This window comes from Pinus tabuliformis, chromosome 8 (assembly GCF_031772625.1).
Source record: "Pinus tabuliformis cultivar Carrire ecotype Pingquan chromosome 8, CPIR1, whole genome shotgun sequence".
Classification (NCBI taxonomy): Eukaryota; Viridiplantae; Streptophyta; class Pinopsida; order Pinales; family Pinaceae; genus Pinus; species Pinus tabuliformis.
The window spans coordinates 1992265564-1992281072 of NC_142294.1; the positions used below are offsets into that span (position 1 = coordinate 1992265564).

Here is a 15509-nt window from a genome sequence, read left to right on the forward strand (position 1 = left end):
TTAATGGCAGCTCCCATCTCCAAATCTTATGCAGCCAGTTAGGAACCTCAGCAATAGTAATTGGGTTGGTAATATGCTTGTATATATCACGAACCACGATTTGTCTCTCGGAAGTGTTACCTTCCTAGGTGATCCTGTATGTCTCATCAATGAGCTATATTACAACGACCTCTACCTGTCTAATATAGAGGTCCCATTCTGTAGCCAATGAACATGTAAGATCTATGTCCTCTGCCCGATACCAAGACTAAATATGTGGAGAAGAGATGCTATGAGAGATAATGTGAGAGAAATAAAACATACCTCTACCATGTAGATGCTGGAGAAGAGGAGCAGATAGTGTGTGTGAGCCCATAAGACATTTTACGTTGTCTAAGCCAACCGCCCATGTTAAGACTTACTCATGTTTCTTAGTAAATATAAACGTATCCAGAGATCCATTCACCATGTACTCATATAACACAACACTTATAATGGTTTCAAATCAATACCCCAACAATTGAACCAAATTTCTCTCTTTGAAATTCAAATACATTCTTTCCCAATGGCTTTGGGAAAATATCTACTAGTTTATTTTTGGAACCACAAAAAGCAAGTACTATGTCCCTATCATTGACAAGCTCACAGATGAAATGAAAACAAGTGTCAACTTGCTTGCTCTTTTTGTGGAAAACATGATTTTTTGATAAAGAAATTGCTGAATCTTTATCATTGTAGATTAGAGTTGGCTCCTTCTAAATATTTGAAATATATTTCAATAATCTTCTCAACCACACAGCTTAACAAGCTGTTGAATTTACTGCTACATATTCTGCCTCTGTAGAAGATATTGAAATGATTGATTATTTCTTGGATGCCCATGAAATCAGATTGGTTCCAAGATGAAAAGCATACCCTGAGGTGCTTTTGCGGTCATCTAAACTCCCTACATAATCATTGTCTGTATAACTTGAAAGTGAAAAATTTTCAGAATGTGTATAGAACAAACCATATTCTATTGTCCCTGCAATATACCTTAAGATCCTTTTTGCAACCTTCTAATGAGAAATCTTAGGTGACTACATAAACTTGGAGACAAAACTTGTTGCAATCATAATAGCAGGTCTAGTTGAAATGAGATATAATAAGCTACCGACTAGAATTTTATGCAGTGTGGCATCAAGTGGTGGCGCTACATCTTCTTTTCTCTGTTTTGTGCCTTGAGCAATTGGTGTATCTTCAGGTTTACAATTTGTCATATGGAACTTTTGGATGATATCAGTTGCATATTTTTGTTGACCAAAAAAATTCCATTAGTAGATTGGTGAATTTCAATGCTTAAGAAGTATTTCATGACTCTTAGATTTGTCATATCAAACTCTGTTTGAATTGCCGTTTTGAAATATTCTAACATCATATTGCTTGTATAAAGAAGATCAGCTACATAAAGGCATACAATAAGAACTTTACCTTCATGCATTTTGGTATACAAATTTGGCTCGTGATTGCTTCTATAAAAACCACTTTTGATGACATAGGTGTCAATGCGATTGTACCAAGCTCTTTGAGCTTATTTCAAACCATACAAATATTTCTTCAATCTATATACCTAATGATCCTGTCATGAAACCTCAAAATGAGGAGGCTTCTCTACATAAACTTGTTCCTACAATATACCATTTAGGAAGGTAGATTTTACATCAAGCTGATACACTTTCCATTTGTGTTGATTTGTTGTGGAAAAAAATGGTTCTAACAGTGTCTAACCTTTCTACTAGAGCAAAGGTTTCACCATAGTCCACGTCAAATTGTTGTGAGAATTGTTTGGAAACCAGCCTTTCCTTATGTTTTTCAATCTCTCCTTTTTCATTCAACTTGTTCTTATATACCCATTTTACACCAATTCTAGTTTTGTCTCTTGGGAGATCAACTAATTCCCAAGTCTGATTCTTCTCTATGGCAGCAATTTCTTGGTTCATTGCATCTACCCAATGCTTTTCTTTAACTTCTTCTTCAAAATGAGTTGGTTGAGATGAAAGAAATGAAAACATATTTTGCTGGTCAAACTCATGCTCATGCTCATATATTTCTCTTATGCTTCTTGTTTTATGATTGTCTTCTAAAGATGTTGAATCATTGGTGGATTCACTGCTTGAATATGTACCATTTTCAGAATGGTATGGTTCTTCTTGAACCTGCAATCTTGGTGGTTGTGGTGGATAAAAAGATTGATTTGAAGATTCATCAACATTATTAGACCAAGATTTATTTTCAAAAAAATTGACATCTCTTCTTAAAACAAACTTCTTGGTAACTGGATTATAAAGTCTGTAGGCCTTTTACTACTCACTATAGCCTATGAAAATACATCTTTCACTCCTATCATCAAGCTTCTTTCTTAGCCGCTAAGGAACATGTGAAAATGCTACTGATCCAACAATTCTGAAGTGAGATACATTTATCATTTTACCATCCCATCCTTCTTGAGGAAGTGTATCTTGGAGACTAGTTGTTAGAGATCTGTTGAGTACATAAATTGTTGTCAAAACTACTTCAGCCCAATAATTATTTGACAACTTCTTCTCATGAAGCATACATCTGGCCATGTTCATAATCAACTGATTTTTCCTTTCTACTACTCCATTTTTTGTGGAGTATATCTTGTTGTGTTCTGCATTATGATTCCTTGTTGTTAACAAAAGGTTTTGAAGTCATTGGAGGTGTACTCTCCTCCTATGTTGGATCTGAGTACTTTTAGAGGCTTTCCAATTTGTTTTCTTGCTTCTTCTTTGAACTCTTTAAATCTTGAGAAAGTATCTGATTTATTTTTTAGAAAATATACCCATATCTTCCTGCTATAATCATCAATGAATGTCAGAAAATAAAGACTACCACCAATGGACTGTGTTTGCATTGGACAACATAAATCTGCATGAACAAGCTCTAAAGGCTCTTTTTCTCTAGAGGAAGGTGTGGTAAATCTATCTTTTTTATGCTTGGACATAACACAAATTTCACAATTACAGTGTTTTTCATTGATAATAGAGAGATCAATGACAACGGGCTATTTCTGAAGGTGACTTAGAGTCTTGAATGGGATATGGCCATATCTAGAATGCCATAGATGAGACTCATCTATTCTTGACACCTTGTGGACTAAATACTACGACAAATTTCAACTTCTAAGAGTCAAAGGAAACATCCTATTTTTGGTTTTTTCAATCTTTGTCATCAGTGTTCTATTGGGAGGTTTGTTATATATATAACATTTTATCCCTTGAATTATTACATCATAACCATGTTCCATCAATTGTCCTACACTAATGAGGTTATGCTTCAGATTTGGAACATAATAAACATCAGGAATGTATTTCTGTTCATTTTGTTTAGTAAGAATAGGCACAGTACCTTTTCCTTCAGCTTTAATGCAAGAATGGTCTCCAAGGCTAATTTCTGATGTTATTGAAGAATCAAGATAAGAAAGTGGGTTTTTGTTACCTGTCATATGATTGTTACAACCACTATCTAGCAACCAAAGATCCTTGTTGTGAGTGTCTTCAGAAAGATGACAGGAAAGAAACATTGTTTCATAGGATTCTCCTTCATTTTTGGAGAGATGGACATTGTCTCTTTGTTGATTTGATTGTTTCTTTCTGCATTCATGTTCATAATGCCCAAATTTCTTGCAGTAATAACATTGGACATTAGATTTGCTCCATGGTATACTTCTCTGAGTTTGGTTTTGTGGAGGTCTCCACTGCTCTGTTGCATGATGATTTTCTAATATGCCTTTGCGTCGACCTCTGCCTCGCTTGTTGCCTCTTTTATACACTCTTCCTCTACCAAAAGAAAGTTTGTTTTTTGAAAGCTTCTTCCATGGAATCTTTTGCCACGTTGAGTCTTGTTTCGTGTGCCATAAGTGATCCAGTCAACTGTTCTATTGAGAAATTTGTAAAATATTTGGATTTCATAATGGTTGTTACAATCATGTCATATTTCTTAAGCAGACTTCGAAGGACTTTTCGAACGATTTTCTGATCTGAAATGGTTTCATCAATGAGTTTGATATCGCTAACTATTCCCACAACTCTAGTCATGAATTGATCCAATTTTCTTGTGTCAATCATCTTAGGGTTTTAAACTGTGATCTCAATGTGTGTAATTTAACGGTCTTCATTGTATCATTACCTTGATAAATAGCTTTCAATATTTCCCAAGCTTCATGTGTTGTGGATGTGTTAGTTATCTTGTCAAAAATAGAGTCGTCGACTAAGTTTTGTATCCAACATTTGGCTATGTGTTCTTTCTTTCTGAGCTCAATAGTTGCATTCCTATGATTGTTGGACATGGTTGCCCACGTTTCTTGAGTCGACTCTACATAGGTAGTCTGAAGTGTATCCCAACACTCTTGAGCTTGCAGAAATGTCTTCATTCCCAAGGACCAAAACTCATAAATTTTTCCAAAAAAAATAGGGATCGGTGGCAAAGAACTTGAGGAATCCATTTCTTTAAATGCTGATATGTGTTCTTTTTACAATGTTGCTTCCAAAACTAAAAAAATCACTTTTAAAAAAATGCAACGCTTTTTGTTTCAATAACAAACTCTTCCTCTTTCCCTTTTTTTTAGAAAATAATATTTTATTAAAATAAAATCTTTTATTTAAAAAAAATTATTTTAAATAAAAAATATTAATACAAAAGCCCCTTTTTAAAAAATCACTTTACAAAGATGAGACTCTTTATAAAAAGAGCATCCTCCCTTTTGAATATGAGAGCCCTTTATCACTTCAATTCAAAAAAAAAAGAATGGTGTAAAATCTCCCTTTTAATAAAAAATTTGAACCATGGGACTTACATGAATTCCACCCTTTTAATAAAATCTCCCTTTTAATTCCTCATGGAGCCCTCGTTGAGTTGACCTACAGGAATTCAGCCAACATATTTCTCGTGGAGAAAACTTGGACCTTGGGCTGCGTTGCTGCGTCACGGTGAGTTGGTTCGTTCACGGATTTTGATGTGATTGTGCACTGCCTTTCCAGACAGTATAGGGAAGCATTTAAGCGCAATTCATTTGACAATCGTAAGTTTGCATGTATCATAGGTTCCTCTTTTACAGAAGACAATCAAGTTGTTCAATATATTGAAAGGATTTTTGGTCTTTCTCCTATACAACCTATTCGATTTTTGGGTTTTTACTGCTCTCTGTAGAGTCTTATGCGAGCTAAAGCTATGGTAACATAACAAACAAATGAAAAACAAAAAGTGGAGTAGGGATTTCTTTTCTCAATATTCAAAATGGCTAAATAGATTATATTGTAAACATAAATAATAAATGACTCAAGTAGAACTCGACACCTATGGAGTAGAACTCAAGTAAAATTGAATTTCCTATGACACCTAGTAGACAACATAATCAAATGTGATGACACCTAACTCATAGCGATATTAATATCTCTCTGGGACATGTTTATTGTAATATTAAAAAGCGTGTAATAATTAATTTTGTTTATTTAACCAAAGTTTTAATATCAAATATAATTTCCTTTCAATCAACAATTTCAATTCTATACTTGTAAACAAACAAAAAAAGTCAGATTATGAACTGGTGTCAAATAAATATTTTGTTTCTTTTGTAAAATTTCTACAATGGACAAGGGACAAACTCCTTTGGTAACATTGAGTGAGGGATGAACTCTCTCACAAAATGTTTAATAAAATAAATGTTTGTTGGTTTTCCCTTCGAAGTTTCTAAGGTAATATTGATGTCCATTTATGTTCTTTTCTATTGTTTATCTTGATGATGGTGTTACCTTGCATAGCATTGGAAATTACATCAATCAATGTGTCATTAATAAGATCTCATTAATTAAACAATGTTAATAATGCAAAGTTGCAGTAGAAAGCATTAAGTTAACAAGTTGCACTAATGATTATTACTTTATGAGATTTTATATTCTTTTTCTAAGGTTACTTCACTTAATGATCATAACGATATCAATTGATTATCAGTTAAGGAGTATGTGATAAGTCATTTGGGAATATTACATGCTAGTAAAACTGGTAAAAAATTATAATCCTGTGTATTTTTGTACAAGGTATACTGATGGATGTTACAGACTTGCTCCTTTTTCTAACTAAATATAAACTTATCGAGAGATCCATTGACCATGTACTCGTATAACACATCGTTTGTAATGCTTTCAAAGCAATACCCTAACAATCTTACCACATTCAAGTGATAGACACATCCAATGATGGCCACTTTGTTCATGACTTGGATCTTGTTGTGCCTTTTCTTGTCCATAATTTCAACAACCAGTAAAGTTTTGTTTAGAAGGTTTCCTTTATACACAACACCAAAGCCTCCTCCTCTCGACTTTTCTATAAATTTGTTTGTGATATTCTTGAGCTAAGAGTGTGTATATTTGGTTTGCATTTCAAATACAAAAAATACCCTATTGAATCGCGTTACTTTGTTCTATATGATTTTTTCTTCATATTTTTTATAAATATCACATACACAACTCAGAGATCTATTTTTTGTTGTAATACTTTGGCTCCATACTATTCCTACGCCCTCTAAATGGGAAGTTTAATGGCTCATCCCTAAATGCAGGATCTCCCTCCCTTAATTTTTTATGGATAACTAACAATGTCTTCAATGCAACCATGCAGCTAAGATTCGTATGCAATCAACTAGCAAGAGCATGTATATAGTAAGTTATATCCCCCTAAGGCCAAGCTGATGAGGTTTGTTGCTTCGTTTCCATTGCTCCAACCACTTAATTATTGTCAGTAATATCTATTTTAGTGGTAGAAACAATCAATACCAATTTATTTATCTTTGTCAGATCACCAACTGGCATATATGTCATCTCGAGCATCTAAACCCTTGTCTTTTAAAGATTTCCTAAAGCCAAACTCTAGCTCTTAGATACCAAAGCATCTCTCGGGTCAGGCTTTCGTGGTGGAACAGTCAGCAAACACACCATTGATTTCGGTTAATGAGATATTAACAATGGTAAAGATAGCAGATTATAATCAACAGGCAGCTATATGCCATTTTAATGGTTTTTGGCCTCCAATGTCTGCCCTCTAGAACTGGATTAATCAAAACTAGTCCCAAAATCTATATTTGTTTTGTTCAAAAGGATATTTTGTCACATTATTTAAAAATCTTGAATACCAGAAAAGGGTTTTTTACAAGTGCCATGGTTCTAGAGCTGAGCAGGTCTCTTGATACAACCATTGATTTTGGACTTTAACCCTCTCTCCATGAAATCTCTAGCTACTCTAGTATGGGTAAGGCTCCCAAACTCACCCTTACAATGGATTTGACCAGATGTCTTGGAAAAATCAGTAATTTACTAGATCGCTACATCAAACAAATAACGAAAGATTGGCTTCCAGTTTCATCTCATTCATTCGTATATGTGTTGAATTAGATCTGATTGAAGGACTTGCAGATAATATTATCCTCAAGTGGGTTGGAAAGAATTTCTCTCAATTGTTAGACTATGAAAACAAAACTTTTAGGTGTAGAATTTGTTAACAACCAGGGCATATTCACGATGTTTTTCCCTTCCTCAAAGGGGTTATTCGACTCCTAAAAGCAGTGGGAACCCAATCGAGGATGGCATGACCAGAAATTCGCTTCAAGTGGCAAGGCCTCAGCAAGTTCAAAAGTTAACATTCATTAGCAGAAGCCACCCCTATCTCCTCGACTTCTCAAGATATAGAACAATCCATTGTGGCACCACCCCATTCCTCAGTAGAGGAGAATCTTGAACCTAAGGATAAGTAACAACATCAGTAATAATTGTGTTGGCAAGTAGCGGGCATAAACGCAACCACGAGTCTAACCATTGATAAAAAGACAAATAAATTCCATGTTTGGCACATCTGGGAGCGATGGAGCTCTCTCAAAAGAATGAAGATATGGTCTTCTCCTCAATTGTAAATGATAAATATGTTGGTTGGGTAGATGTTAATAGGAAAAAAGGGAAAAAAAGAGGGAAATGCATGAACAATCATGTTATGTAATACCAAAAATGCTATGAAGATTTTGGCATCCTAATGTAATTTTCTTTTTTAAGTTAATGGAAATTAATTTACAAAACAAAAACAAAAAAACAAAAACAGAAAAATATGTTTAACGTGATATTTCACTTTCCAGCAAAGAAGAACATCACAAACTTAGAAATAAAAGTCCAATAAGTTTTTTTCATGATCATAATACATCCATGTTTTTAATTTTTTCACATGTTGTTGCTTTGCTTTCCAACAAATGATGGCATCCTAAAAGATAATGTAAAAATAAACATCTCAAACTTACAAATAAAAGTCAAATGAGATTTTTTCATGATTATAATACATCCGTGTTTTAACGCTTTTGACATGTTGTTGTTTTACTTTCCAACCAATAAGGGAATCCTAAAAAATAATATAAAAGTAAAATCATCTTCTTCTATGAATCATGACTATTAAATACTTTTTTTTTTTAACTCATTGACATGTTTCAATTTCCTTTCATGTGATTTGATGGATGAAAGGCCATGTTGAACTAAGAAACTTCTTGCTACACTTTTTTTCTAGACATCAAGCAATTGCAATCTTCTTTTACTCACATCATTTTCATTCTTATATACAACGAAAAATATATGAACAATGACATATTATTCAAGGATAGAATGGAGCTCCCATAAGGTACTCATAATATAAAAGGATCCTAACATAAACAAATTTCATATTATTTCAAAGGTTAATTATTGAAGGAATTCCATAGTGAGGGAACCTTTGATATTAAATGATTAATTTATGTAGATGTTTCTATTACACTATGGTAACCATTTTCTAGAATAAAAATTTTGATAGAAAAGCTATGGTGCCCCCCACAACTATAATAACTTTATGAATTTTTCATTGTTTTTGGGTCTTCATGCTAATATCACAAGTAGCGAGTTTTTCTTACATATATATCTCTCAATCTCTTTCTTTGGACTTAAAACCATTTAAGTCTCTCTATCACAAGTAGTGAGTTTTTTTTACATATATATCTCAATCTCTTTCTTTGGACTTAAACCTTTTAAGTCTCTTTAGACTTTCACCTAAAAAGGGTGATGGAAATATCACTTTTATTAGTTCACACATCTAACTTTGTTATCATCCAATAATATTATTTGGTTTTTTTCTTTGGAAAACAAAAACGATATTATTTTAATTTTTAATAAATAAAGATATATCAAATTATAAGTAAAAAATACTCTCTTAATATTTCAAAAAGGAAAAAATCATTTTCCTTTATTAAAATAACATAAAATGTAAATATATATTTTTCATAATTAATAAATTAATTTCTTAACATTTAATTAATTAAAATTAAAAATATTTACCCCCAATTGGGGTGGACACATGCTCGAGTGAATATGATGGGATGACACCACCACCATCCCATCCCCTCAATGATGTCGCTATCCCACTTGTTATCAAGTCTAACCCCTAATTGCATGCAACACTTAATGTCGCATTCTACTTAACTTAATTTACATTTCGACCCAAGATTCAACATGATATTTACCTATGTACTATGGTTTTACACTGCTCTTAACATTGTTATTGTTGGTCTAGGTCCTCACAACCTGGCAACCCCTTCCTCCTCCTTTTGTGACTATTTCAGTGAAGTTCTCAGCTGCATAGTTTCTTGGCTAAGAGCTTGGCTCCCCCTCGACCCTATTTTCATAATTTAGTTGTATGACCTAGGAATATTGTTAGTGGTTCATCGTTCAACTCTTGGTCCTAATCTTGACTTCCTCCAACATGGGTAACTCTAGTCCCTGGCCTCCTTGATGAAAGAATCACCTCATCAGCCACTCCTATGGAGTCGAATGGTTATACGAATCCCACCACCATGTACAAACCTTTTGTGATTATTTTAAATGTGAACATATTAATCCCTAAGGATTCACTCAGCTTATCTCTCTCACTTGGAACCTATGTGTTTCATTGTTTCGTTCATTGGTGCTTTAGAATTTGTTATGGTGCTCAGCTGAAATACCTCTTCTTCCTCCCTGGTGCCTTGTTCTAGCCTTTTTTGTGACCTTCACTTTGCACTACACTTCTCCTCTATTGCCTTCCTTCACATTACTCATTGACAACTTCCCTCCTTGTCTCCATGTCACTTGGAACCTCACTTTTCTCCATTCCTATTGTCGTTTGAGGCCTCTACCCTTGCACCACATCTTTTTTAGCTTTCTTTCTTTTCTCCCTTCTTCCAACATGCCTTCAGAATGAATGAGGAACTACAGGGGCTCCGTGGATCATGGCGCTGGAAATGTATGTGCTCGATATCGAGCCTTTACTACAATAAGGAGATTTCGAGCTTTCACCCTGAACCTTATCCAAATGGATTTAGATCGAACCACTATAACAGTCATGGTTGACTGCAATGATTTTACTGATGCCAAGATCCTTGCATTTGTAGTTGAGTGGATGTAAGACTCAGGACACACTTGCGACAGATAAAATCAATACCTATGTACTATAGATATTTGCTAGCACATAAAATCCCTTTTGGGCCAAGTGTTGGCAAAAAACCATGAAGCTTGCAGAGAGATATCTTTGCAACCTAATGACATTTTAGTTAATAACAACGATATGTCTATGGAGCACTGTGATTTGGCTATGCGATTGAGACATATTGAAACCATCATTTCAGAGAAAAAGGACATGCTTCTCTAGGAATTCCTGTAGCTCCAATTGGTGTCTCCATGTCGACATGATCTTCTTATGGCTACAGTGCAACTTGAGCTTCCTAAGATAGAATTCTCAATGTTCTTGGTCTCCATTTTCTATACGTAGCATCACTGCTAGAGTGCAACTTGAGCTTCCTAAGATAGATTTTTCATGTTCTTGGTCCCTATTTTCTATAGGTAGCATCATTGCTTTTATGTTGCAAACAGGAAGATATATTGCTTCAATTATTATGCTTGCTATAAGAATCTTTTGTCATGGTCGGAACAATACAAAGACATTGGTATTTTTTGGTTTAAAATCCTTCTTTTTCACAGATGATCTAGTATCCCAAGTAATAGATTGTGATAATTGTTGACATATTTTTTGAATGATCAATAAAATCTAAAAACTTACACAATTTTTTTTAGTTAACCATCTATTTAAATATTACAATTAAAAAAATATACCCAAGAAGAACATTTATCACATCAAATTTCAAATATAGCAATGTTTTTAACTTGCCGATTTTAAATATTTCAAATAAAAACATAAGCATTTAAAATAAAAACAAATACCCATAGCCACCATTTTACTCCAGAAAAAAATTAACCGATTTATTTTAAATATTTCAAATATAATCAAAATAATTCATTATTACTATTTTACCCATCAAGTTTGAAAATTCCAACTTAATAATGCAGATAGATGTGTTCTTTTTTAAAATAAATATTTTAAAATTTACAATCTTCAAAAAAAAATATAAACTATGTAAATTTAATAATGCGGAAAATACACATAATCTAATGGTTAACCGTTAAAAATTAAAGATTTAAAAACAGTCTTTCATTGTCTACCCTCTACTCTTATACTTGCATCACAAATACTCGTATTACAAATTCTTAACCTTATAAAGCACCATAAAACTTGCATGACAAGTACTCATATTACAAAAAAATTCACCTCACAAAGAACCATAAAAGATCACTATCTATATAATTTATATGAATATTATAGTATATCACGCTCACAACCTAAGATATTGCCCGTTTTGATGGTATGGCAACCCAAATTTCAAAATAAAATAAAATTAACGAAGTTGCTTAAGACTGGAAACCATACAAGCTTGCTTTGAAGGAATAGCTTTGAAACGTTCGATGCAAATTGAACAAGATCTTTATTTATTTACTATGTAGCGTAAGATTCACAACAACACAACGTTTGCTTTTACTAAACTGCTATGAAACATTATTTACTAAACTGCTTTATTTATTTACTGTGGAGCGTAAGATTTGCAACAACACAACGTTTACTAAACTGCTATGAAACATGATTTAAATTGAAGATGATCTTTGCGTGGAAAGTAGTGGATGTATTTCAGTTGCAGGTGGGGAACTGAACGATGGAGGAGGATTGGGTACGTCGTCTCCATTTCCTTCTAACATTTGAACAACCCTGCTCATGCAGGGACGATCTTTCTGGTTATATTGAATGCACCATAATCCAACTTTCGTCAGCCTCTTCACCTTCTGCTGATCTTCTGTTTCAGTTTCTTCTCCTTCTCTAGATCTCCTCTCTAACTCCTCACTCTGGAGCAGCTTGAAAGCCCGTTGGGGGAAGAAAAACTGGCTGGAACGGCTCGCCTTCCAATCAATGTTCTTTCTGCCACCAACAAGCTCTAGCAAAAGCATTCCGAAACTGTAGACATCTGATTTATCTGTAACAGGGCCCAGATTTCCGACACACACCTCTGGTGCAACATATCCAGGCGTCCCTATCCCTGCTGTCATTGATACATGATCGTCTTCCTTCCCGCAAAGTTTTGCAAGCCCGAAATCAGAAACTTTTGGCGTGAATTCTGCGTCCAGCAATATGTTGTGAGGTTTGATGTCAAAGTGTATGATCCGCTTCTCGCAATCCTGGTGTAAATATGCAATTCCACGAGCCGCACCCAAAGCAATTGAATACAGTTGCTCCCACGTTAACACTTGCTCCTCTTTCTTAGTAAATATAAACTTATCCAGAGATCCATTGACCATGTACTCATATAGCACAGCGCTTGTAATGTTTTCAAAGCAATATCCCGACAGCCGAACCAAATTCAAGTGACGGACGCATCCAATGGTTGCCACTTCGTTCATGAATTGGACCTCGCTGTGCCTTTGCCTGTCCAGTATCTTGACAGCCACTAAAGTTCCGTTTGGAAGTTTTCCTTTAAACACCACACCAAAACCTCCTTCTCCCAACTTTTCTGCAAAGTTGTTTGTGATCTTCTTGAGCTGAGAATGTGTATATCTGGTTGGCATTTCATAAGCGTATTGCTTTAGGAATTTCTCAACCCTTGAAGTAGAGCTCCCGGCAGAAGATTTTCTTCTCTTTACATAAAACCATAAGAACACTACTAATGCTATTACTGTCAGCGCAACTCCGACGGAGCAACCTGCGGTGGAATGAAGAAATTGATATCTATGTCATCTACGTCCAACCCTGAAGATAATTTTAGTGGAAAAAAAATGCAAATTCACCCATTAGGTTAAATCAGAGATATTAAATATGAAAAAATCATATAGTTTACCTATTATAATCGCTGACATGTTTCCGCAATCTCTTGAACCTGCAAGGATCCAGAGTTTTTGGTAAGTGAAATCACAGACTTAGCGTCATAATCAAATATGTAGAAAGCTATCGGGTAACCTACCACTGCAGGGGCATTTGTATGGATGAGATGTGCCATCGCTACAATGGCAAAGAAATATTGATGATTCGGATTTGTTATAACCACAAACCCCTTTACTATGCGAACAAACGGCACAGCGTTGTTCTCTTTTGGGGTCGACATTCCATGTTACCTCAAAACCCTGCGCTAGTAACGTCTTATTATTAATGGAGCGCTGCTGAGAGACGTTGTGACTCACTGGTAGTTGAAATGAATTACAGAAAGGTGCCCCCTCTACATTTAAATCGGGACTCAAACTGTAGTACCAATCATCTCCACATAAACTCAAATTATGCACTGGCAATCCACTAATGTTCTCAGGAACTTGATGGCACCGCTTCCAAAGTGTGAGATTACTGTATGTAGGGAGAACCGGAAAATGAGAGCCAGACCTCCAGAATTGAGAGTAGTTGCCTGAAAGATTGCAATTACCGCCCCAGAAATTGTCGTTAACAATTGTCAATATTTTATAATTGCTACTATCAGCCAAGAAAGAGGACTCCAATATGTGATATTCGTTCCCACCAATTTCAATCAGAGTATGACTCTCGTAATCACACGACTGTAACTGAAAGTCAGGGTCACCGCAGCCGCTGCCATTTTTGCCGAAAGGATACTCGAATTCAACGTCCCCACATGTAGATGCAGTCGAAATACAGTCCTCGTACTGACTGCCGGGACATGATGTTAAGGAGCAGAGAAGGAGAAGAGCACAAAGAAGAAAAGTGGGAGACATCGAATTGGGAAGAAGAAGAAGAACACGTATTCTTATGCTGTGCTCTCCTGTGGGGGATAGAAATGAACGAGTGATGTCTTCAACTTCACAGAGGAGGCGAATACAAGAAAATGTAAGAAGGGTTCTGCAAATATATAAAGAAACGAAAGAGATTGAATTGGACAAAGTCAGGCTTCACTAATTCCGCGTGCCTTCTCGCTTGCCGTCCATTGAAATTTCTCCACCGATTGGGTGGCGACACTGACCCTCTTTCCCAACTCCTGACCATTCATTTTTGAGATATTACCTCAATGTCCATATTTTGAAATTGAGATATTACCTCAATGTCCATGTTTTGATGGTTGGCCAACGTCTCTTCCAACAATAAAAGAGAAGTAAACGAAAGATAGTCATTGCTTTTTGAAGATCAGAGTATATATAGAAATCTATCTAAATTAATATGTTGAAGATGGAAATTCCTGGGAGATAATATATTCAAGATGGAAAAATATTTGAACTAAACCCTCCTTGTGTGCCACTAATGTAGACTCGGGAAAACTAGATCTTCCAATTACAACTCACCCTACTCGGGAAAACTAGATCTTCCAATTACAACTCACCCTCCTCCATATCAGCTTAATCTCACTCCAGCAACTTGGCTTTGCAATCTCCTCTACTTAACCTCAATCCATTGGCACTCCTCCTTTGCTCACCTAGTCCATTAAATTACTGGCTTCTTCTAATCACTTTATTTTTATGATGACTCTTTCACTTGAAAGTGTGTTTTCACCCCTCTTTTTCTTTTTTTATCCAATCAAATTTATTGGTTGAAATTATTTTTATATCACTTAAATAATTAAATTATTTATCCTAAAAAATTACCTAATAGTAGAGAATAATTAATTGACTTTAATTATTATATTTAAACTTAAGAAAAGAAAAATATAAATAACTTTCTTCACAAAATAAGCATCTAAAAAACATAATTAATTTACTTTATTTATTATACTTAAACTTAAAATATATATAGTTTTCTTCACAAAGTAAGCCCCTAAAAGAGGCTGAAGAGGCTAATTATGTGTTAAACAATATCCACTTTTTGGACTCTTCACATTACTTACCTTGGACTAGAATAATTAATTGACTTTAATTATTATACTTAAACTTAAGAAAAAAAATATATAAATAACTTTCTTCACAAAATAAGCATCTAAAAAACATAATTAATTTACTTTATTTATTATACTTAAACTTAAAATATATATACATATATATAGTTTTCTTCACAAAGCCCCTATAAGAGGCTGAAGAGGCTAATTATGTGTTAAACAATATCCACTTTTTGGACTCTTGACATTACTTACCATGGTC

The 15509-nt window shown here is 34.6% G+C and overlaps 1 protein-coding gene across 1 annotated transcript; it reads right to left on the reverse strand.

Moving 5' to 3' along the window:
- Nucleotides 1–11975: 11975 nt before the first annotated feature.
- On the reverse strand, nt 11976–14242 carry LOC149244442 (putative receptor-like protein kinase At5g20050). Its single transcript, XM_089368004.1, has 3 exons — nt 13406–14242; nt 13283–13321; nt 11976–13147 (listed from the first exon to the last, which is right to left on the reverse strand). The coding sequence occupies exons 1-3, from the start codon at nt 14157–14159 to the stop codon at nt 12042–12044; spliced, it is 1899 nt and encodes a 632-aa protein (XP_089224130.1). The 5' UTR covers nt 14160–14242; the 3' UTR covers nt 11976–12041.
- Nucleotides 14243–15509: the final 1267 nt, after the last annotated feature.